The 26319-nt window shown below is 43.0% G+C and overlaps 1 protein-coding gene across 2 annotated transcripts in view; it reads right to left on the reverse strand.

Moving 5' to 3' along the window:
* Positions 1-26319, reverse strand: part of SLC35F4 (solute carrier family 35 member F4) — a 171730-nt gene that overhangs the window by 22389 nt on the left and 123022 nt on the right. Inside the window, exons 2-3 of one of the 2 annotated variants that reach the window (XM_067555138.1) lie at positions 8483-8671; positions 4071-4368 (exon numbers count right to left, since the gene is read on the reverse strand). In XM_067555138.1, coding sequence (XP_067411239.1) covers positions 4071-4368; positions 8483-8671 — 487 coding nt within the window. Of the gene's footprint in view, positions 1-4070; positions 4369-8482; positions 8672-26319 lie in introns of those variants that run through there. The other variant, XM_067555139.1, reaches the window with a different exon arrangement.

Consider the following 26319-nt stretch of genomic DNA (forward strand, 5'->3'; position numbering starts at 1 on the left):
CAAGCTGAGCAGAAGAGTGGATGAGAGGCAAGAGAGTGAGCGTGACAAACCACATTTACGCGGCACTCTGCTTCTGCTGGGACTGATGCCTGCATCTCGTTATCCTGCATTGTCCTTGTCACTAGAAATTCAACACTTCCCAGCGAAGTCATCTCTTGCTGGCACCCACAGCCATAAACGATGTTTGCAGTCAGGGCCTCAGGATGCTACTCAGAACTTGCTGGCTTCCCCTGGACTCCTAGGTCCGGTAAATATTCTGGGTTGAGTGCCTGTGGAATAGCGTTGTAGAGCCTACGGTGCCCACCATTAGGGAACCTGCATTTGATAACAGCCCTTGCTCAGTCATATGTGAGATGCTATATCTGCTATACCGCAGATACCACTATGAGTAGACTATTGGCCAAAGGGGACTTTTTAATGGTGACTACTTTCCCGATGAGCTCCAAAACATTTCATTACTTGCCCTTGTGAAGAGGTTGGGCTTCACGCTTCGCTCACATTTCAAGCTCTCTGGCAGGAGCTTACGTTTAATCTACGAAAAGTAGGAAAATGCCGGGAGTTGTGTCAAAATGCTTTACCTCGAGAAGGCTAAAATGGTAAATTGAAATTCAGGGAACAGATTATAACAATGAGGCTATGTCTTCCATGGCGGTGGCAAATTCGCCACCGTCAGATCGACTTCTTTGGATCAACTCGCTCAGTCGATCCAGAAATCGACGTATTAAGACCACCTTCTCAAGTGGCGGAGCGCTGCGTCAACGGGAATGCGGTTCCCGATAGCACAGTGCAGTGAAGATGGCGTGCAGAACAGAAGAAGAGAAGTCGATGGGAGTTACGCAAGTTTTTTGCGTAGCTTGCGTAACTCCGGTCGACTGCTGCCGAATCTCAGAAGTAAGTGAAGACAAGCCCTGAGTCACTTTTGAGACCAAAAAAACTGAATCTCAAGAGTAATCTGCAAGAGTGTCAAACCAGTTTCAAAGACTTTAACCTTCGTAATCCAGCAAACCTAAAGCTGAAAACGAAGACTTTTGTCCTGACTAACAGGACTTTTATTTTTTTTAATGCATAAGAAGCAATAAAGACTCTGTTTGGCTTTGATAGGCTGGGGTGATATTTCGAAAGTAGATAGCATTATTATTGCCGTTGCTGAGATATTATAGGCATAATTTGTTATGGTCTGTTGCGGAATCCATTGGACAAAATTTCATGCCTCTTTAAACCACCAGTGAATCACTCTGTCCTACAGAAATAAAAAAATGCCACCAAACACACACTATTAGCCTAGGAATAAGCATGGGCCAGAACTGATTAGAACAAATGACCTATTTCACAAAAATAAACGCACCAATGGAAATAATAAATGGTAGAAAGTGTAAGTGAGAACTCATTAACTTGGATAATCCTTAGAGCACAAAAGTAATAACTATAAATACATTTTAAAAACTAGAAATGATGTTTTGGGTTTCTTTAGGATGGTAATAATCAGAAAAACAAAAATCCTCAAGAGACAAGGAGAAGTCTGGAAAGTATTCTGAGAAGATTTTCAAACCTGGGCATTCCCAATTACATAGATAGATTTGGGTTTACCTAATTTATGGACCCAAATAATAATAATGACAGCTAGTTCCCTGATGTGCCTGTGCAAATCAGACACACTGGCACTATTACAAAGTCATCATTTGCCAAAAGTTACTTCCCACTCAAACCTGAGATATCACGATTTCCCCGTATACCTAGAATTGGAAATATTCTGGGAGCTGTACAATATCTGTTGGCAAATTCTGACTTTTTACTAGCAAACATGCCTGCACATTGGCCTTAGCACCTAACGTGCCTTGTGTGCACACTCATGTACCTGATTTGCATTTGCTCATCTAGTATTTGTGTGCATAAAATTCTAATATGTGCGCACATACATCCATCCAACTTTGACAACTAAGTTCTAAGGTTTGGGGTGTTTTGTTTTGTTTTTAAATCAATGGGCCTTTTGTGAGTGTGGGTCAAAGCTCTCAGAATTTCCTAGTTACATGTAGGTCATACATGTGAGGGAGATGCCTGGGGGACATTGGGGCTGGGGAGGAGGGCTGACAATAAAAGCACTTCAATTTGAATAAGAATACATTGAAACTGCACTGCACCAGGACTGATGGGTGGAGGGGATCTCTCAAATCACGAATCCCAGCATCAAGAATTATTCACACATATGGTACAGAGGGGATGGATCCTTCAAGGTGCTGAGCACTCTCTATTCCCAGCAAACTCAGCAGAAGATGCTCATCAGCTTCCAGGATCAGGCCCACACTGTTTACATTCAGTTGATAGTATTATACCCCCAGTCAACATCAACCAATGAAGCATCTTCCTTTTCTGGCCCTGATCTAAAGACACCCAGTGATTTCAGTAGGCTTTAGATCAGACCCAGAGAGTGCATTCATTCAAATACAATTGTAAAACACAGTTTCATTGTGGCCAGGGGCATACTATAGGTACAAATGTTTTAGTGAATATGTGTTGTGTGAACCCGTACAGGGGAGGTGGGCTTCTTAATCATACAGATATTTGCAGGCTGCACAAATGCTTATTCCCATCATTTTGTTCTGGTGGATGTTTATTCAGATGATTAACTGATTTCCACACAGAACTGATTTGTTCATACAGAAAACTGCACAGCATTCATCCATTTTCTCTGTATTTATTATTATTGGGCTGTGTCCTCTGTCCTAGCCTCAGACACAGAAGCAAAGCAGTTAGTGGTTGATGTTCTCACAAATCAGCCCGGTTTAGAAAGACCCAGGATGAAGGCCTCATTCTTGTACAAACCACTGTGGTCTTTGGAGCAGCAATTAAATAAGTGCAACTGTCCAATTTTAGATGGACTGATTTGATGTAAATAATAATTTAGGGCCAACTTCAGACCTGGGATCCCTACAAGTGCGTCTGAGGGAGGAATTTGGCCCATGCGCCCCAATCCTGCTGCTGTTAAAACTCCTAGCGTTCTCAATGGAAGTATTCTTGCACCCTCAGTAAGGAATCCAGGCCAGAATTGGATACCCGTGTGATGAATAATACCTTACTCCACAGACATTGTTGAAGCCAATGGGGTTGCTTGTTGAGCAAGGTGTTACCCAACGAGAGCCAGAGCATCCAGATCGGGTCCTTGTTTAAAATCCCCCTAGGAGTGCATTGGCAGGATCTTTTCCCTCGTGTAAGTTGAATTCAGTTGCAGTCCCTGGTGCAATTGCAAGTTGGCTGTTGCAAAGGAACAGGGATGTGTGTGTCACCACCCATACCACCGAAATTGTCACTGCAACTACGCTCCCAGCATTTTTTCACTTCAGGCTGCACTGGGTTTGCTCTCAGCCCATAGCAAGGGGCAGCGTGTAGCTGCACGGTGCAAAGAGCAGACTCGGGAGGGAACTGTGACTCTGTGGATCACAATTCCTTCCCTGGTTCCCCCAGCATGGAGGAAAGCAGCCTTCATGAGAAAGGGATGAAAGCCATCTCCCTATTCCCCTCGAGGTGTTCTGTGGCCTGATATGGGTAGCCTACACACGGGAAATGGTTTTCACACCGTTAATCCCCTACAGGGGCCCTTTAGACAAGCCACAATCTTCCCCTTGGTAACCATCTCCCCAGCTCTGAGCTTCATCTGGGCCAGCTGGGACTTATTCTGGTTGGATTTTATATTAAGGTTCTATTTATAAATGCTCTATAAAGGGTTAATGGATGATCAATGGTTTTATGTTGCAGACAATATCTGTTATAGATGGTTATAAACACATCAGTACAAGTATAATCCATGCATACAATCCATGATTAGAAGTAACCTGTTGACCTGTTGAACTCAATAACAATCTATAAAAATTACTTAATTTATTCAAGCATATGTAAATAATCTAAAAATATGTAAATAAACTACATATTAATGGGACCTTAATATAAATTGTGACCTTTATTTTGCCCCATCACACCAAAAAGCAAACGACACAGGTAGTGTCTAAGAAAACAGCTGTCATATGAGTCAACAATTATGGCGATATTTAAAGTGACAGTGTCACAATAAAACATACCTGAATTTTTTTATTGGAGACTGCTTTTCTTGTGCAGTTGCGAGGTGCCCAGAATAATAAACAGGAAAAAACATAATGTTCCAGTTTGTTGAAAACCAAGTCATGAAAAATGGATAGTCAAAGTTCTTATATGTGATTTTCACAATCTGTGTGGTTCCAACCCAAGAGGATGAGACTGACAAGATGATTAGAAATCCCCAGACAACCTTAAGAAATGTAGATGTGCAAGACTGACACCGGGTCTGTGCTTGGTTTTCATGACTGTTGTTCTCCGTATGGGTTTGCGTCCCTTCTTCTCCTGAAAAAAGAGGAGAGTGACAGACATAATGGATCCATTTCAAGGGATTCTCGATGTTTGTTATAGTATTGGTTTCACTGGCACCTCATTCCCCTGAACCAAACACAGTGCCCTCCAGCCAAGCACTTGGAGTGCTGTAAAAGAAGTACTTCTGTAATGAAACAACAGCAATTTCACGCTGATAGGAACAAAGTACAACCAAATTACAGTGGCACAAGCTAATGGAGCTCTGGCTAAGAAGTTGCGGCTATTTACATTATCAGGTCCTGTCAGTCAAGCCTGTAGCATGCAGTGGTTTCACTCTCTTAGAGCCAACTATGTTATAAAGCCAAAAACTGTGTACATTTCAAACACACAGAGCTAGGTGAGAGTCCACAGATCTGAAATTAGGAACTAGCCTTTACTATTCAAGGAGCTCGACTCAGAAACCGCATTTTTATTTACAAACTTTGGGGGAAAACAGTGTGGTCATTTCCTTTTGAAGTTCATCATGTAAAATGAAACAGATCTGCAGCTGGATAGTTAAAAATGGAACCAAACTAGGGTTTGGCAGATCTGGTAATAAAATCACTATATGCAAACAAAGAAGAAATGAGTATTTATCATTCCATACTCTAACGACTGTGAAAATATTGAAATAGATGATCCATTTTGCTCCTTCCTTGGTCTGATGTGCCAGCAGAATAGTGAGCTCAGCCTATCTTACTACACTAGAATGTACCATGGTGGTTTGGTGTTAGGAACACAGGAGTTAATGTTAAAAATCATTATAAGTAGCTACTCCACATGAACAGCAGCTCCCTTAACTACACATTTGTATTGTCTATAGGTCTGACCAGCATATGACATTATGTATTGTGGGGACTGATTTGTTTATTAATGTTAACAGGAGCTCTACAGTAGCTGTGAAGATAACCTATCTCATCCTGTGTTCTGTTATATAGAGCAGTTCAACATAACATATGAGAAGAGCAGGATTTCAGATCTCAGCTTGATTTCCCTTTTAGGTAGCTGTTTTTGATACAGCATTAGCATTATGTAAACTTAGTGGACCAAGTGAGCAAAAGCACATCGGGGTGAATTTTATCTTGGGAGTGTTTCTTTTAATTCTATCAGGGAATGCATTACAACCAAGAACTTCATAAGGAGGAATCAGTGCATTTTGCAACTGTGCAGTGGCCTCTTTCTAGAATATAGATGGTAAGGAGGTAGGCCAGCAAGAGTTTGAACTCCTGGTTGGGCCACCCAACCCAGAGAGGTCAAAGAATAGGGAACAGCCCTCCTCTCCCCCCAAAAGTCCCACCAAGCCCTTCAGGTTGGGGCTGAGCGATGGGCCAACAATCTATTGTTATAAAACAGTTAAGTTATAGAAACTCAACAGTGCAGCCATTCCAGCAAACAGAACTAGAGACAAGGATGGCAGAGCCTTGTTCATGCCCAAATTGATGTCTGATGGTGCAAACAGGATTCAGAAGCTATTTAGTTGTTCCAAATAAAATTAATAACATGCAGAGGATAATCAGATAGTGCTTTGAAAAGGTAGTTTTTACAAAAGGCAGTCATTTGAACATTCTCTTTAACTGATGGGAGGCAGGGGGACAGAGCAAGGTATTTTAATAGTACTAATAATGACTGACCCCTGCTACTGAAAAGTAAATTATACTTTGTTTGCAAACCAGAGATGCTTGCATAGAACCTGTAATGTAATAGCCACCAGTGAGGTTACCTGCAAAGCAGAACTACCAAGCAATTAACTCTCATTGATATAATAGTTACAGTAATCACAAAATAACAGAAGGCTAAAATACCTTTGCACGGGCCCTACATTTTCCAATTACCAAACAACTATGCAATTACTATAACTGTGCATGAAGCTATCATTAGCATTTCATTTCCATTTTGCAGTCTCAGATTTGGATGTTAATGAAAATAATAGAAACATACACTCCTTGGGAGTTCTTGCTTGGTTTGAAAAGGAACAGGAGCCCCTGTCTGAATAATTATATAGGGTGGAATAGCCTACGTGGCATAAGTTCCTTTGAAAGTCAGTGGGATTTCTGCTCCTAAATCACTTCAAAAGTCTCATCTACTAGCAACAATAAAAAAAAAATCAAATAAAAATCAACAATCCTGAATCATAAACCTGGGACCTGGATTCTGAGAGGGCAGCCTACAGAGATAATAGGCATAAATAAACCCATGCTAAATGGGGAGGATATTTCCAAAGATTCCATTTCTATTGGTCATCAGTTTGGAGCCAGGCCTGGGCAGGGAAGCAGAACCAATGCACAGATGCTGAAGGAGTAGCTAGCACAAAATAAACACATCAGTCAAAGCAACCAGTAAATAAGTTTTCACAATCACCAAGATAGCAGAGCTCCTGTGTCTGCAATTAGTCCAATTAGCAACCTAGCAATAAACGTAACCAATCATGGGGATGGAAACAAATTTGGGGAGCCAATGAGCACAGAGGGAAAGGGACAGAACTGATAAGACATTGTGGCCAGAGGAACGCAGCTAATGACCAGAAATCACCATACATTTTGGGTCTAACTTTTTGCTATTGTTAACATGGTCTTTGCTTAGGATGCCTGAATGGCAACATGGTAACAGAAAAGGGGACTTGCAAAGGAATGGTACCTGAAACAGCATAACCCATAACTCTTCTAAACGCATTACTGTCTGCCCTCCGTCTTGTGGAGAGAAGGCAGCTTTATCTGAAGCTTAGGTCACCATGACTTCTTTGTGACTAGTCCCCATGTGGATTTACACTGTCCCTGTCTAGCTACAGAACTTTCCCAAGACAATCCTGCTCAGATCTTATTGCTTAGAAAGGTAGGCCCGTAGTTGAAAGGCCATGCAGTCAGAAGTGATAGGATGCGAACTTCAAGGAGAATCAGGTCAGGGCACTAACCACTCCTCAGGAGGACCAAGGTCCTTCCTTAGAGAACTCAGGATTAATTGTGATTTTGGGTTTACACAACTGTTGGCTTGGTTGAAGTCACTCCCGATTCACATCAGGATAAGTGAGATCAGAATCGGGTCTCTAGTGTCTTGGGGATGAGCCTCCTTGCATGCTACTCACTCGTCTCAGGATCTCTCAGTTATTGTTCCAGGATACCAGCAGGTCTCTCTGTGACTCTCTCCTGAATGGCCCTTTTTGCCATTCCATACTTTCCTTCTGCAGGATTATTAGCTCCCTCAGTTTACCCAACTGATTGGGACGCTAGAAATGACTGCCTCTTCTCAGAGTTTAGGCAATGGAGAGACGGAAGAGGAGACTCATCTCCCACGTTCTCAGTGTGTTTGGGAGATTCAGCCTCCTCCTCCTCCTCCTTTTGCCATGTTAACTCCAGAGTTCTCTGAAACAATGATGTTATTTCGGTGCCAACTGCTCTCCTCCTGCTAGAAAGATTCGACAGACTTGAAAACTCTGCCTCAGGCCAATATGTCACCGTTGTTTCCATCCCACCCTCACAGATGAAGGAGCCACCAGTGCCCATGTTGATCTTCTGATGAAGAAGCCAGAGGGAGCGCTACAGCTACAGTTTCACTTGGGCTGCGGCAGTAAAAGGGGAGGCTACCGCCCGCAGCAAGCCCTGATGTCTTCCTCAGCAGCTGAGCGGTGATCTGAGCTGGGGTTGATGGTCTTGCCTAGATATCGTTCCACCTCTTGCTCGTTCTCTTCCTCCTCTTCGGAACGTCCCTGGTCGGAGGTAAAAGTGCCAATGGCTTTGAGAAGGAATAGCGCTGGCTTTTAAAGGGGCTCTGGCCTGGCTGAAGCTGAGGAAACACAACCACTTTGTAAAGCTAACTGTATGTTATTTTTTATCATCCTTTAAGGTCTTCTGGGCCTATTAGGCTTATGCATCCAATCTAAAGCATATATTCCGATTAGGGACCATGCCTCCTTTCCCCTTCCACTCTTCCTTCCCTCCAAACCCCAGTTTGCAACAGACAAAGGAATGGCTTGAGTGTGGCTGTGTTGCTCGCCACACAGGAAACCATGTCAATGCTTTCTGACCTTGCACCGACCACGGCATCCTTCCCAGACAGACGAAAGCGGCCTTCTGCAGGCATATCGCCATGCCAGTTATGCGGCTATTGTGCCTACCTGATCTGATCTGCCTCTCGACTCTGCTGTGCCGGCAAATTCCAGAGGGGCTTCGACTCTGCAGCTCAAGAATGGGAGCAGCAGAATCTTCAGCAACGGATAAAGGGGAGAGCTGCCTACTGATGCCACTGTGTGTGCTGGGGCAGTTGGCTCCTGGCTTGCATCGGGTGACAGATGATCGTGAGGCACCTGAGAAGAAAGAGTTTGCATAAGTTTGACTGTAAGCTCCCTGGAGAAAAAGGTGCTGGGGGATTTCAAACATCCTGACAGTGAAATGCATACAAATGACTCATGGGGGAGGGGTGCATGCCGCAATAATCAAAGCCCCCGCCGGCCAAAAGTTAATTCTCAACTTTCTCCCCCCTCACACATAGACGCACCCTACGATGATTAACTGTTTTTTCTGGAAGGTATTAGAGCTCTGAACTGAGTACTTTCTTAGTTACCATGCGCCATCCTTTCGGTCTGAACAGTCAAAGAGACATTTGTACTCACGTGGGCCCTTCCTGACCACTGACATTGAAACAGGCAATACCATTTCCTCCTGGCGTGGGAAGGGAGTTTTTCTGGCATGATCCTCCACTGATGTTGCTGATGACAGCCTTACGAGAGGAAAGTTTCCTCCTTATTACATCCTGCAGAGTGTCCCACCATGGGCACTTGAGGTCCTTGATGGTTGAAGCCAATGATTAACCTCTGAAACTAGGATAACGGTTATATCACGGGAAGGAGTCTGCTTTTCTGACTTCAGACCCAGATAGGGCACTGAAATGCCTTCTGACGTGCCACATCGGAGCCTCGGGTCTTCAGAGAAGTTGCCTTTTCTACTTCTGCCAGGTAGAGGCAACGCCAAGGGGAATAGGTGCCTATCCCTGAGAGGCTGGAGAAGAGCTGGAAGGTGGCAGGTAAGACCCAGAACCCAGAAATACGTGTCTGGAATCAACTAGATGTTAGGTTGATACAAATTTTGCGCTGAGGAAGACACCGTGTTTCATGAGCGAGAACTTGCACGAGTGAATGAAGAACCAGCAGATGACTGAGGAGAATGGGCACATCAGCACGATGGTCTGAACCCTGGCCAACTAAGCCCGGCCCTTCTCTTCTGTGTGATGAATGTCTTGCACAGATTTATTTTAAGGCTGGGGGCTGTTTTAACCAGCCAGCACACAAGCAGCACATAAGAGTCCCCTCCTCAGTCACTAAGTCAAGATCACAGGGAACACGGAAAATCAGACATGGATTTGGAAGTTCACTGCAGCTGCCTATCCTCTCCCCTAGCATCTGGTTTTTCAATAGGTAACTGTATTACCCAAACCTGTGGTGTTCTTTACGTTTACACTGGCAGCCGCTGGCTTTGCCAGGACTCTAGTGGCCTGGGCATGCCAATCAAATCTGTTTTCTGAAGTAACTGAATACAAAAACTGCTTGTAAGATGCCAACTGTGCAACAATATGGCAGACGTATAGAACGATCACATCTTTATTTACATAAACAGCGTGCATCACTCAAGCTCTCTTTGTGTTGGTAATTCCATGCCACCAGGGCACATAGATACAGAGGAATGTATCTGACAGAGTCCATGAAACAATTTACATCCTTCTCTAGGAAGGCGGGCTGGGTGCTGCATGTTCTTTCCTGTTTGCAAAGCTGACGTCCCATTTGCTCTGCCAGCACGAAGTACAACATAGCGGAAGATACAAACAGGGCTAACAGTTATGTTTTGTAGGTACGGTTGTGACACTCTGTGTCTGAGAACAACATCCCAGAAACTTCATATTCACCAGTGTCAGGTCATTATGGTATGTTCTGTACAAGGTACACCTTGTGTGGTATTATTTTAAAAGTCTTGATCTCCTGTCAGATTGTATGTGCTACCATAGTATGTGAAGTTGTAAAATATTTCTGTAAATGCTACTACAACCTGTTGTGAGGCAGGAAACGCCTAAACCAGCTTTTCAGGTACAACCACGAAGTGACCAGATGTGCTAATGAGCCATCAAGGAAGGAATCCACTGCCAGGGAGAGTTTACACTGAAGGATTCACTGTAAAGTGCACGTTCACAATGGGCTACTGACTGACCAATGAGGATGACCCCACAGGTCACAAGCCCCGATTGTTCTAGCAAGCTGGAACAGACTATAAAAGGGGCTGCGTGACATCATCACTTGGCTTCTCTCTCCCCAGCTCAGTCCCTGAAGGATCATCTGGAAGACAAAAGGACTTTGAAAGCGGGGAGGGGAGTCCCAGGCAGGGAAGGTGGCTCCGCCTGCATTTAAGAAATTGCTTGTACCAGCTAACAAGGATGCGACATTGCTAATTCAAAGCTTGTTAGTATGTAGAACTTAGACTGCGATCTTATGCTTATTTCTTTTGGGAGCTACTTTTAACCTTTTTACACTTGCCACTTATAATCACTTAAAATCTGTTTTTCTATAGTTAATAAACAATGTGTTTCTGAGTGAAAGTGTTTAGACAAACTCTGCTCAGTAACAAAAGCTGGTGCAGGTTCCTTCCACTCTGGGGGAAGGACCCAGAACCCAGAAATACTGGATAATAATCTTCACTGATCAGGCTATTTGACCAGGGCTAGACAGTATAGTCCTGGGGTCCTAGGCTGGGAAGCCAGCTGGAGTTTCTCTATTGTTGGCTACTGAGTGGCTGGGTGTGGTCCCTGCCTGTGGATGGCTGTTAAGTACAGTACCTGTCAGAGGTTTGCAGCTTGTCATAGCATCATAGTGTAAAAGGGAGCCCAAGCTGGTCAGACAGAGGGCTCAGTGGTACCCTAGCTCCCAGGCGGTACCCCAGAGATTCTGCCTACCGTCACAATGGTCTTGTCATTATACAGATGCAACTTTCATAATCCAGATCCTGTCAATTCAGTTACTCTACATTAGATAGACAGTAGTCAGAACCTTCAGCTAAATCTCTGAGGAGGATTTGCCTCAAAGTTGTTATCAGCTAGCCTTCTCTTTCCTAAAGTTTGGATATCAGTATCCTCTCTGGCAGAAATTCACCCCAGTGCAGAAGTTCAATGCAAAGACTACATCTGAAACCCACGTAAGCCCTACTTTGAAACATTAAGTGGGATTTATACAGGGTACAGGCCTTATGGTGTCACTGCACCCTAATGTGCTTCACTCTGAGGATGCTCATTGGAATCAGTTTGATAATTTTCAATCCCTTTAAAAACCTGACAGCCTAGTGGTCTACATTCAGGAGAGAGTCAAGGATTCCTAAACTGCTGTTAGCCAGCTCATATATTAGGTTAGCATATACCATATTATATGAATGCTGGGAAGTCCTAAGAACTGAACTGGCCTATGTTTTTCCCAGAGTTCTGTTCACTCATGCTTAACTACATCCCAGAATACTCTGCAATAGTACAATCCAGCATTTGGCATATACAGATGGGAAATCAGTCAAAATTAAGATATGTTCATTCTGTGTTTTAGTACAAGCTAGGGAGGTACCTTCCTGGACCAGTACCTGGAACGTAACTATCCAAAACAAAGAAAAGGAAGGAACAAAACAATAAGTTAAGGAACTGGGAGAAATGGATGGGTTGGATTTTCATGACATGTAAAGAGTTTTGTAACTGGTAAAATCATCCTATAAATACACCTAGCCGAAATGTGAGACTATGGAAGCACACCTTCTGTGTAAGGTGAATGTAACATCGCTGCATAAGATGGCTTCCCAGAAACTCGTATCATATTGAACCTTTATCCTGTACAGTATTATTATTGGCTTACAGCAGTAAACCAGACTGATATTGATTATTTGGTTTCTGGAATATATTTCATAATGAACCAAAGTGTGGTCAAGCAATTGACTCTACAATTTATCCACACTGTAATCTCGATTCTGACAGCCAGTCTCAGCATGACCTTGGCCAAGTCATGTCATCTCTCCTAGCTCATTTTTCCTGCTTCGTAAAGGGGGATAATATTATCTACTTCATACGGGTTAGGAAAAATTTGTAAAGCACTTTGATGATGAAAAGCACAATATGTACGTGTTGTGATGGATTTGGAATATTTCCCTCCTCTAACGCAGCATTATGCCTTACTCCACAGTCGTCGAAGAATACTTGCAACATCCACAGTCTGAAATCCACCGGGCTCAACTGATCATTCCCTTTAGGGCTACATTTTCGAAAAGTCACTACATGCTGAGAACCCACCCTCCGAAAATCAGCCTGTAAGATGTCTCACCTCAAATCATCAGTCACTTTTGAAAATATTGCCCTTGGCTTTTACTTATCAATTATAAAACAAGGATAATATTGAAATACATATCACAAGGCGATTGCACACAATTAAAAGAGACAGATCATATCCCAATCCATAAATCCAGATCTAGTGCAGGATAAAGCATCCGGATTAGGCTCAGCAGGAGTGTGGTAGAATAATTGCAACTAAAATTGCAGAAAGTGTTTTTTTCTTACACACACGCTAGTTATTTATGTGCTGTATAAGAGTATGGTATCAATCTTTTCGCATGTGTTGAGAATCTCAAACAGTTGAGACTGAAATTGTCAATTAAGAGACCATATTTAATTTGAAGACACAACTTGTTTTAATGCAATATTCTTCTCTGATCTTTGAAAACAATCAGGTAACACAACAATTAATCAACAGTTCATTGTTAGAGTTGGAAAGCTTTGGATTATGCCATTTTAGGCCACTGAATCTAAATATATTTCAAGGATATATTTTGAGCAGATACAGTCCAGCTAATTTATCTAAGCCTACTATATTATTAGCAGCAAGGACAACAAATCACAGATTACATGGCACCGCAAAGAGACCCCACACATCGTTTTGCAGATCACAGATGCCTACACACACTGTGTGACTTCTGGCTTACATTTGAGGAACCAAAAGCAGAGCTTGCACACCTACTCCTTTTTATTTTCTTCACAGAGCAGTTATACATTGTCAGGCAGAGTAAAGGAATCCATGGAGTCCCTCTGGATTCACACCAACATAACAAGAGCAGCGCTTGCCACTGAGATATATATTCTTCTCTCTCTCTATGAATCGTCACTTGCAGCTATCAAGGGATAGATAATGGGTCTGGCCACATGGCTACCTAGAGGAGTAAGAATCTGCCCCTGCTCCTGGCTGTGGCAAGAGCAGGGCCTACCTTCCCAATGCGACCCTAGATATGCAAGTGGGTGGGGAGGGGGCAGAAAGGGTGAAGTTGGGGCTCTGTCCTCCGACGCACAGGAGAACATAGGGAATAAGCCATGCTCCAAAAGAGGGTGAAACAACTCACCCACTCCTCAGAGCAAAAGGGGGTGTGACCCTCAGAACCCCTCAATGCCGACTGGCAAAGGATTCACTGTCATGGAAAGGCAATCCCCTAGCATGCCTGAAAAACTCACTACACCGAATATACTGCTGTCATAGCATTTACCTATTGAAAATGTCATGTCAGGTATCAAATGAAAGCTTTTATCATACTGGTCACCATGAGCATTGTGTGATGTGTGTACGGGAGTCAGTCAAGAAGCTGTATATACATTCTATATTTTAACTATGTAACCAGGCAGAGTTGATAAGTTTTCCGCAGACAAAGGAACGTTGATTGACCACTCCGCCTAGATCGCTGATGTCCATTAAGCAGGATGAGCCAAATACAAAGGAAGTTCATCTGCATCTGAGGTAAACAGGAGTACCAAGTTAACAGAAGGACGAGAAAGCAGCCTGGTGTAAACATACAGGAGCACAGAGCAGTCGGGATCAAGGATCTTATCCAGGGGTACACTTCAAAATGATACATTTCAAAGACTTGCTGGAATATAAGGAGGAAAAAGAACCCCTTGGTTATCCATCACTGAGGGAGCAAAAAGGACAGCGCTTTTTGCAGCCATGAATGTTTGATCCCAGCCTGGAGGGCTCTTGATGCTGAGAAGTTGCTTTAGGTGAGGAACTTACCTGAAAATTCGGCGTCAGTCAACGGGAGTTACGCAAGCTACACAGAGTCGCTTGCGTAACTCCCGTCAACTTCTTAACTTCCGTTGTGCGCGGTGTCTTCACTGCACTGTGCCAACGGGAAATGCATTCCCATCGACGCAGCGCTATACCACGAGGGGGTGATTTTAGTGCGTCGACTTCTGGATTGACTGAGCGAGTCTACACTAACTGCTAAATCGATCCAGAAAGATCAAATTTGCCGCCGTCAGTGTGTACGTTGCCTTGGACAAAGGTTTCAGCTTGTTAAAAGTAATGATCAGTCTCTCAGAAGCCTATTATACTTTTTTTTTTTAATTGCTTTTTCCATTATTCTTACTCAACACTCACTTGAATTTCTGTTCTTTGTTAATAAGCTTATTCTCCTTTTACTATAAAGTCATCTCAGTGCTGTGATATTAAGTAACGCATGCCTTCACAGTTGAATCAAGTAAGCCGGTGTGTGCACTGTCTCTTTAGAGGCAGCAGACTTGGAAATGACTGAGTTTCTAGGTTGCTGCACACTACAAGGAGATGTTTCTAGGACGTTTGGGGCCAGGGGTGCACCAAGTGATAACGCTCCAAGGCACAGTAAGGGCTGGCAGAGTCCTGAGAAGTTTGCCTGGGGTGGCTAGCAAACTGAGAGCTGTCATCCAGTGTAGCATCATCAAGTATCTCTCTCACGGAGCCAGGGGCATAACACACCCCAAGAAAGCATCATAGGCAGGCAGTGTGAATTCAAGAGCGATCCCCTGGCTGCCCTTGGCACAGGGCATTTTATGTACCCCTTCATCCTATGCACTGAGCCCAGCCTATCAAGGTACTTCCATGGCTGCCATCACTGTAGTATCTATGAGTGCCTACCATCATTAATAGATTTACCCTCACAACACCCATGTGAAATATCACCCCCATTTTACAGATGGGGAACTGAGGCACAGAAAGATTAAGTAACTTGCCCAAGGACACACAAGTAGCCTGTGGCTGGGAACTGAATCTAGTTCTCATGAATCCCAGGCCAGTGCCTCATCCAGTAGGCCACCTTCTTCCATTGGCTCGAGTCAATCTTACAAGAATGCAATTGGTCGATTCTTTTCACTCATTCCTCAGAAGCAATTTCAAACCTTCCCACTTTTTCTGGGGATCATTCTGTTCAAGGGACTGAATGACATTACTAACTATTGTCTGAGATCCATGTAAGCCTGGATCACTCTCCCCCACACAAGGCTACATTTTACCCCATCCACCTGACCGGAATACCTCCATCATCTCCTCTCTTCAGAGTCTCCACACTTCATCTCCTCACTTCAGAGCTCCCCACATTCTGCCATGTAAATAAACACTCCCACTGAGACATGCCCATCTCTAGACCAAGTCACAGGATTCTTGTGCTGAGTTTCAGTGACTTTTGAGAAGCTTTTCCTCCCACATCCATGTGATTTCCCTTCCCTAGACATGGACTCTCTGTTGCAAGTGCTGTTGGTTATGGACAGGAGATAAGATTCATAGAGAGAAGCAATGAATCAGAAAGCTGTATTCTATCATGTACGGCTCACCCTTTACACCTCTGAATGACTTTTGTTTTCACTTGGTAAAAAGCAGTTTTTCAAAGGAGAGCATGGAATTAGGGTAATTGTCCACACGCAAATCCATTCTTACATGACTACTTTATGTACCGGTAGCTACTGGCAAGCAAAGCATAATCTCTAATTTACTGTGTACAAAATCCTTACTTGACTTCAGCAGAAGAGAGCAGAGTAACACCAGGGATGAATTTGGCCCATGACCTTACATTAGATCGATGGCTGAGAACGAGTCTATATTTTGCACAGAATTTGGTGATTTAATTGAACATTTATGATAATAGATATCGGGGCACATCTCTCAAACAGCAGAAGTGCTGCAGGACTGCATTTCTTGAACTAAGGCACTGTCCTCCACCTCAAAAAGCTCATAACCTAATTTTAAGACACTACATATACCCATAAGTGGGTTTAACAAATACACGGGAGAATAGGAAGTGAGGTCATGGGATTCATAAAGCTAACAAGGACATAACAGTGCTCTGCTTTGATTATCCAAGTAAGCAGATGGTTAATGTATGATCCTATGATTCTATGATTAAACTGGTCGAGCGGTTTCTTTGGGGTTTCCTTTCATATTCTGCCATTCATGATGTTCCAAGAACTGCAGTAAATCCAAAACTTGGTGTTCAATTCAGTCTTGTCCCTTACTCACATGAGTATGTAGTGAATTGGGTTACTCATGTGAGAAACAGTGGCAGGATGTTTACACCAGGGGTTTAAATCTAAAGAGCTTGTAGGTTATATCTAAGAGACTGTACCCTGCTACAACAATAGGTGGGAAGAAGTCCCCCTCTATAACCCCAATGTCCGCACATAGAATATGCCCACATTGAGGATCCTGAACATAGAGATTGGGAAAGCAAGATCTGTGCAGCAAACACCAGTGAGGACGGAGGGGGTAGAACCATGGCTTCCCCCACCCCCACATGACAGTCAATGATGCTCACTGAGCACTGAAGAGGGGTATAGTAATTTACTCCCTCCCAATGCAAGTGGGAAGCCCAAGGAGGAATCACACCCAAAGGTAATAGAAAGAGTCTGTGTTACTGTGCAAATGGATATTGATCCATTTGGTGTCACGGTACTCCTTTTCCAGCTTCGAAACCCACTGAAGCACTAAACATAAAAATGTCTTTGTGACACATCTGCAGGTCAGTTCTGTACAGTATGTTCCAGGGTCCTTGCCAGCTTCCCCTAGTCCAGGCAGACTTTGAATAATACAAGTGTTATGTGAAAAATGGAGCAGAATTTCCATACCAGTGAGATACTTAGCCTTCCAGAATTGGTTTTGTGGCTCAGCGGGATGGGTTGACTCTCCATCCTTAGAGGTTTTTAAGGCACGCCTTGATAAAGCCCTGGCTGGGATGATTTAGTTGGGGTTGGTCCTGCTTTGAGCAGGGGATTGGACTAGATGACCTCCTGAGGTCCTTTCCAACCCTAATCTTCTATGATTCTTCTATGACTCAATTCCCCTAGCATCCTTGAGAGTATCTGCTACAGGAAACATATTGGGTCAGCCTAGAATCAGCTATTATTTGCTAAAGAATCCTGGTTACGGAGCTGGCTGCACCCTTCTTTGGTCGGTCTGAGTGCACCTGCCTTAGCCCTCAGGCCTCGTGCCCCTCCTGGGATCAAGCTCTGTGATTCTCCCACCAGAACCCGGGCTACAATAAGCTGAGGATCAATCATGCTTACCCAGTGGGACCGACTGGATTTGTCACTTGCAAGCCTTTCCTTTGGGAGCTCTGACCGGCAGCATATACAGTGACCAGGCCCTTTTCCTTCTCTTAACAGTAGGAACAAAGCACAGCAAAAGAGTTTTAAAACAAAAGAAGGGTCTACACGCACACCTACCTTACTTCGAGGCTTGTCATCCCTTGACAGAGACTGTAGGCAAATCTCTCTTCATTGTCCCTCCCAACAACCCTCCATCCTCTCTCTGGAGAGTGTCACTTTTATCTCCCCAAACACTCTGTCTCAGGTTCCCAGGCATTTGGTTCTCCTGTGTCTACAACCTGGGATCCTTTCCCTCGGCAAACTAGGCCGGTGAGCTCTGCAAGTGGTCGGACGCAAAACTTCAAAATGAATGGCCCCTACGGGGTGTCTTAAGTGTTGGCCAATCTGGCTATCTGAAGCTATCTGAAGCCATTACACTCTTTCCTGCCTTGAATCAACCTCATGTTCTCATACAGTTACCCCCCTTACAACAGACATAAATAGAGTATATAATATTCAGACATTTCACAGAGCACTCTCATGTGCTTCACAACTACAATATTGCAATAATCAAGAAAATAACTAAATATGCAGCAGGGACTATATTACGCAACTGGTTCCAAACAAGTATTTTCTTGTGTGCTCTGTGGCAGGCTGGACCTAAATTGTTGTAGAAAAGGAGCCTGGATTGTGCTGCACTCATTTGGAACGGACTGGAAAGAAACTGTGGCAGCATCATTACATTTAAAAATTATAGTTTTTCATTAATTTAATATAAAAATTAATAATGCATGGGTACAGTCCCTTGTTTTACTTATTCTATATTGAAATCCATTTAATTGACACTGTCCCCACATCTTCAGTTTTCAATATGCTGCAGACTTTCGCATCACTAAAGAATTGTCTTTGTGTTGACAAAGTCCATTTGCATCAGACAGTTGTCACAGAAACAGCTGGTGGGTTTTGACACATGGGGCGGTGTAGAAAGCAGTTTTGGATTGAGGGATAAGCACATTATTTGGATATTTCTGCTAAAGTGATCAGCAGTGAAATGTCATTGAAATTTTAATCTTTCGCTGTCAGAGTTAGCACCTATTGAGATGAAGCAGCAGCTCATACATCACTTAACTCTTGTTTCAGGCTGTCTGCAGACTCAGGAAGACATCACTGCAATGGTTACACTCCAGTTTACACTTTCAGGGTTATTTTCACAACCAGGAAGGCTAGAAACACTTTTTTAAATGAAAGTTAAGATTCTGATGCAAAATTCTGCAGCAATGGAGAGAGGAACAAATGAATTCTGTGGCCAGGGATCTATGGACTATACATGGCCCTGCAAAAAAAACAACAACAACAACTCTGAGTTGTAATGCTCCTAGGGAAAGCGAGGATAGTGTATTCTGTCCATTTTAAAGCAACAAAACATCATTAGAAAGCCATGTGAGCTATGGCTTTAAGATTTTATTTTCAAAAAGTATGTGGCTTGTTTACTATTCCTAGTAGCACAGTTGGAGGAAAGGGGGACAATTATCTGACACACAAAAAAGCCCCATCTATTCTCTTCTCCTCTCACTGGCCACTCTCACTCAGTATTTCTATTATACACACCTAACATATCCTTGATAAAGGGCATAGGCAGTAAAAACTAGGGCATTTCTAGTAGTAAAACCTGGTAAAATACAGCTGCCTTAGTGAGGGCTCTGAGCTACAAGGTTTGGAATTGAGCCCAAACTTCCAAAAGACTCAGAGAGTTCAGATATGGGGTTTCATTATGGGGACAGGAGCCATCTGCATCATTCAGAGAGGTGACTGAACGTTAAGGCTGTAGGGGATTCAGATCTGGGATTCATCCTGATATAGCAATTAGTCTGTTAGCCTGCAGAAGAGAAGAATGAGGGGGATTTGATAGCAACCTTTAACTACCTGAAAGGGGGTTCCAGGGAGGATGGAGCTAGGCTGTTCTCAGTGGTGGCAGATGACAGAACAAGGAGCAATGGTCTCAAGTTGCAGTGGGGGAGGTCTAGGTTGGATATTAGGAAAAACTTTTTCACTAGAAGGATGGTGAAGCACTGGAATGGGTTACCTAGGAAGGTGGTGGAATCTCCATCCTCAGAGGTTTTTAAGACATGAACTTGACAAAGCCCTGGCTGGATGATTTAGCTGAGGTTAGTCCTGCTCTGAGCAGGGGCTGGACTAGATGACCTCCTGAGGTCCCTTCTAACCCTAATCTTCTATGATTCTTCTATGATTCCATGACAGGGACCAGAATAGGGCCAAACCCTCCAATCAGTGACATTGGCATGAATCCAGAGTAACTCAGCCAAGTAACTCTGGACTTACGTTGGTGTATCTGAATGCGAGATATGCCCCATGAAGGTCAGATCTAGGTTCAGACTTTCCCCAAGTTTGGGTGTGTTCAGATTCAGCATTTTGATTCAGGCCCATGAGTTTGTTACAGTGACAAAAAGTCATAAGGAAGCGATTTCAAACAGGAACATCAGTAATTCTTGCAGAGTGCATAATGTTACAGAGGTTTGAGGTCTACATTATTTCTTCTATTCTTGTATACTCTTCTATATTTCTTCTATACTCTTGGTATATTTAGCTAAGCCACAGCCTGTTGGTATATCTGAATATACCTCTTCTGAGACACCAAGAACTTTTAGGGGAAAAAATATGTTACAGTTACAGATATATTTCCCTTCGGAGTGATTCACTTTTTATTTGTGGTTTGCTTGGCTTGAGGGGTTTCACTTTTGAAGGGGAGGGAAAGGTTACATCATTTACTTTTCCTAAGGAAAAAACCAAAAAGATTTGCAGATTTTAATGAAAAACAAATGACTCAACGGTGGAGTGTGGCATTTCTCTGCTAGGCCATTTAACTATTATCCAGAACAGTGTGAAAAGCAGATCGTTTATTGTACTTTAATAGTGACATCCATCCACAATTCCCACCATATCCCATCATCAGCCACAAACAGCAATTCATTTGCAAGTCAAGAGACAGCCACTTTATACACAATTAACAATGAAACCCCTACAATTTATACACATCTTCCTGTTTCAGTTATGAAATGAAGGAGGAGGCAGCATAGTCTGATTTGAAAGCAGACGACTAGGGGAGAGATATCCTATGTTCTATTGCTGATTCTGCAACTAGCTTGCTCTGTGATCTTGGTCAAATTAGTTTACCTCTCTGCACCTAAATTTCCACTTCTGTAAAACGGGGATAATATTATGCACCTACCTGTATGAAGTGCTTTGAGGTCGTCTGATTATGGGTGTTAAATAAGTGCAAAGTACTCTGAGAATTTTCAAAAGAACTCTGCAAAGTTGGTCACTGGATAGCCCAAAATCAAGGAAATACCTTTTTTGAGATGGGGTGACCAGAACTGCACACAATATTCAAGTTATGGGCAAATCATGGATTTATATAATGGCATTATGATATTTTCTGTGTTTTTATCTATCCCTTTCCTAATGGTTCCTAATATTCTGTTAGCTTTTTGACTGCCACTGCACCCTGAGTGGATGTTTTCAGAGAACTATCCACAATTACTCCAAGATCTCTTTCTTGAGTGGTAACAGCTAATGTAGACCCCCATCATTTTATATGGGTAGTTGGGATTAAGTTTTCCAATGTGCATTACTTTGCATTTATCAACATTGAATTTCATCTGACATTTTGTTGCCCAGTCACCCAGTTTTGTGAGATTCCTTTGTAACTCTTCACTGGCAGCTTTGGATTTAACTATTTTGAGTAATCTTGTATCATCTGCAAACTTTGCCATGTCACTGTTAATCACCTTTTCCAGATCATTTATGAATATGTTGAACAGCAGGTGTCTCACTATGGATCCTTAGGGGACCCGCTGTTTACCTCACTCCACTGTGAAAACTGACCGTTTATTTCTACCCTTTGTTTCCTATCTTTTAACTAGTTACTGATCCATGGGAGAACCTTCCTCTCTTATCCCATGACAGTTTACTTTGCTTATGAGCCTTTGGTGAGGAACCCTGTCAAAGACTTTCTAAAAGTCCAAGTCACTATATCCATTGGCTCACCCTTGTCCATGTGCTTGCTGACACCCTCAAAGAATTCTAGTAGATTAGTCAACCATGACTCTTCCCAACATATCATATTAATCTATGTGTCTGATAATTCTGTCATTCCAATATATTTTGTATCCTGGTATTATCATGTCCCATTGATTATCATTGTTCCACCAAGTTTCTGTCATGCCTATTACATCAATTATTCCCATTTTACAAATGAAGAGCTGAGGCACAGAGAGGCTAAATGATTTGTCCAAGGTCACATGGAAGGTCTATGGCAGAGCACAGAATTGAACCTAGATTCTCCCAAATCCCAGGCTAGGGCCTAATCACTGCAGCATCCTCCGCATCCTCTATTGAAGTAAACTTTAAAAAACTCCCAGGCAGCCTTTAAAACACCAGCAATACAAGATGTAACATTTTTATGTACAGGGCCAAACTGGGAAAGAAAGGAGCTAGAGGTCTGGGCACAAAGCATGAATATATGCACCATGTTATTAATAATATTTAGCTTTGTATGCACCTACTTAATGCATTTAGAGCACTTTTAAAACCTTATTTAATCCTCACAGACAGATAGGTAACTATTATTAGTCACACATTACAGATAGGGAGTCAAGCAGGGCTATGTGTTAGCCCCAACCCTCTTCAGTATAATGTTCTCGGCCATGCTTACAGATGACTTTTGTGACTGTGACATGGGGATTGGCATCAGATACTGGACTGGTGACAAGCTTTTCAATCTGAGGAGACTACAGGCAAAGACAAAAGATCAGGACGTGACTTTGTGATCTTCCGTTTGCTGATGACTGTTCCCCGAATGCCAAATCTGAGTCCGACATGCAGCGGAGTATGGACTATTTCTCTTCAGCTTGTGATAATTGTGGTCTCACGATCAACATCAAGAAGACAGAAGTGATGTACCCGCCTGCACCAGGGAAGCTTTATGCAGAGCCTACTATCACAGTGAATGGCCAGATCCTCCAGGCAGTGGACAAGTTCGCCTTCCTCAGCAGTACACTGTTGTGTGCAGTTCACATCGATGATGAAACTCACACCTGAACTGCCAAAGCAAACACGGCCTTTGGCAGACTACGTGCAAATGTGTGGGAGTGCAGAGGCATTAGCCAATAAACAAAACGGAAGGTCTCCAAAGCCACCATGTTGCTTACTTTGATGTATGCATGTGAAACGCTGGATGGTATACAGATGCCATGTTATGAAGCTGAATCATTTTCACTGGGGAAACTGCTGAGGATAAGATAGAAAGACAAGGTTCCAGATATCGAGGTTCTCCTACGGGCAGGTATTCCAAGCAGCCGTACTCTGTTGATGGAATCACAGCTGAGATGGGCAGGCCAGGTCACCAGAATGTCAGCTGAGCGACTGGCAAAGATGATCTTTTATGGTGAACTAAAGGAGGGGAAACACTCTCAGGGAGGCCAGAAGAAATGTTTCAAAGAATCCCTCAAGTTAACCATGAGGCATTTCAACATTGACCCAGCATTTTGGGAAGATCTCGCTCAGGATCGGTCTATCTGGCAAAGTCTCCTCCATACTGGAGCCACGGTCTATGAGCAGAGAAGTACTGAGGCAGAGCAGAAGCACCAGCAGCGTAAATCTCATAACAGCAGCATGCCTGCTGTCAATCAAGAAACCCATAGTGGCATCTCTTGTTCAATGTGCCACAGACAATTCAAAGCTCAAATTGGCCTGATCAGCCACTCATATATTCACAGAAACCAAACCAATCAGTGATGTCATGGTCATCGTCAAACACGAAGAACAAACAACAACAGATGTTAAGTGACTTGTCTAAGGCCACCTGATGTGTCAATAGCAAACTCTTGACTAGAATCCTGGTATCCCAACCCTTTACTATAACCACTGAATAATGCTACTGCTCACGTGGATGTAGTTCCCAGACTACTGACTGCATGTTCAACTTATGAGTGCCACGGTGGTAACTCTGCCTACGAATGTGTGCATGCATCTGCAATTGGATAACTTATAAAAATCTGGTCCAGGGGCACGCTGGTCCTAAGTGCATGTTCCCTGTGCAAATATACGGAAATCTAAAGGGCGTGTTTCAGACGTGAACTCTGTGTGAGTGTGGAACTCTTCATCTTGTGCCTGATCCAAACTCCAATGGGACTCTTTGCACTGACTTCATTGAGCTCTGGATCAGGTCCTTTATTGAAAATGTAACAGGAGAAAGAAGAGCTTGTAAGAAAACAAAACACTATTCAAGTCCATGCTCCAACATTCTTAGCTCAGATTACATTTAGTTCATATTTGTACTTTTATCTAGTTATTTAAAGCCCCATTAGACGCTTGGAAAAATTATATTATCTTTCCCTTGTTAATTTTGTCCTTCTCCATTCAGCCAAATACATTCTTCCTCACTCTCACAGCCCAGAAATAACATTTACGAGGTAATTCTTGCTGTGGAGCTGGCAAATGGAGAATGAAATGTTGCATTTTTAAATATATTGGCTATATATATATATATATATATTTTTTTTTTTTAATCTTCTCACTGATGGAGAATGACATATTTTAGAGTATTTAGAATTTGGCCTTGACTCAACTCAGTGGAAAGTGGGAGTTGGATTGGGCCATACAATTACTATAGGATTGACCTAATCTTGGATCTAGAACAATTAGACTGAATTGTGTGACTCTTACTCAGGACTAGAGCTGTTTGGAAAATGGAATTTCCATTCCACAGGAAATTCCAATATTTTGATACTTGTTTTTGCCCCAAAACAGAACACACACACACACACACACACACAAATATCAACAATTTTCACGGAACAAAAAGTTCAGAAAAATTTTCATCTGGAAACACTGAAACAAACTTTCAACATGCCCGATCAAAACGTTTTGTTTAAAAATGTCAACATTCCAAAAGGTTGATTCAAAACAGAACATTACATTTTGAATTTTCCCCATAAAAAATTATCAAAACATTTTTCCCATTAAAAATTTTGATTTTTGACATAGTTCCATATTTAATTGTGAAAGTGTTTCCATTGAAAAATATGGACCAGTTCTACTCAGGACTCAAATTTTTCCAGCTTTGCCCCAATTATTCCCCATGCGAAAGAGAACATCTGTGTACAGCTCTCCTCCTGGGAGAGGGCCCTTCATGGGGTCAAGGATCTGTGGCTGAGAAGGAAGCTGGTTCAAACAGACTCACAGCCACCCTCTCAACCCCTCTGCCTACCCCACGAAGAATTCACACAGAAGTTAACACAGCCCCAGGCTGTGTTATTCTTTGTGTGGAGTCTCTTCCACACCATGATCCTCTTAAAAGGCAATTTTCTGGGCAGCCATTGGCAAGGGAAGTCCAAGCAGCATGACGCCAAGGAAGCTGTGAGGGATGTGCAGGAGGCACAGGCCAATGTGGAGACACAGGAAGTTAGTGGAATCCTCTGCTAATTCCATGTTGTGTGTGGAGGGACTAACTCTGCCCCCAGAAGAACATTCTTAGGACATTTTGGGCATGATCTAAACCCTGTGAAGTCAGTTTAAATGGACTTTGTGAGGAAACCTCAAAGACATTTCCTCCCGAGAGTTTCTGTGGGACGGAAGGAACTGCGCCACTCAGGGTCTGTCTATACCACAACTAGACACCCACGGCTGGCCTGTACCAGCTGACTTGGGCTGTGCAGCTATTCAATTGCTGTGTAGACTTCCAGGCTCAGGCTGGGGCCTGGCTCTAGGACCCAGCAAGGTGGGAGGGTCCAAGAGCTCAGGCCTAACCCAAGCCCAAAAGTCTACACTGCAATGAACCAGCCCCGCAGCCCAAGCTCCACGAGCCTGAGTCAGCTGGCCCAGGCCAGTGGCAGGTTTTTCGTTGCTGTGTAGATGTACCCTCAGTTTACCTGCGTAAGAGCTTCAGAATCAGGTCCTTGTATTTCATCTCTCTCTAACACCTGTGTTTGGAATAATGAGAAAAGGGATATCTTTTGCCACAAACATGGCAGCACAAAGTGTGTCTGTCCCACTGAGCTTGACCAAATACTGACTGAAGTAGATGGAAAGATTCTCATGGATTTCAGTGGGCTTTGGTTCAGGCCAAACATCTGGTGCTGTTGGGATAACTAAACACAAATCATTTCACCTAAAGTTGAAAACCGCCCATCAAAAGCAAATCTCTTATTATGAACCATCTTTGTAATAAAATGTACTGTGCATTGTCCCTGAAGCGTCATAGCTTTCTACATTTTATTCCTAAAATAAAAGATTACAAGTCTACACACACACACACACACACACAAGAATCATTTTGAAAAGGCCAAGAATCCAATCCATGCTATTATCTCATTGCGTAAGAAAGATAGGAAGTATGGCAAGAGACCACCCTGACTTAACCAGGAGATCTTAAGTGATCTAAAAGTAAAAAAAGAGTCCTACAAAAAGTGGAAAATAGGTCAGATTACAAAGGATGAATATAAACAAATAACACAAGTATACAGGGACAAAATTAGAAAGGCCAAGGCACAAAACGAG

The sequence above is a fragment of the Emydura macquarii genome, unplaced genomic scaffold (genome assembly GCF_026122565.2).
Source record: "Emydura macquarii macquarii isolate MOO-44397 ecotype Brisbane River unplaced genomic scaffold, CSIRO-AGI_Emac_v2 contig_1551, whole genome shotgun sequence".
Taxonomy (NCBI): Eukaryota; Metazoa; Chordata; order Testudines; family Chelidae; genus Emydura; species Emydura macquarii.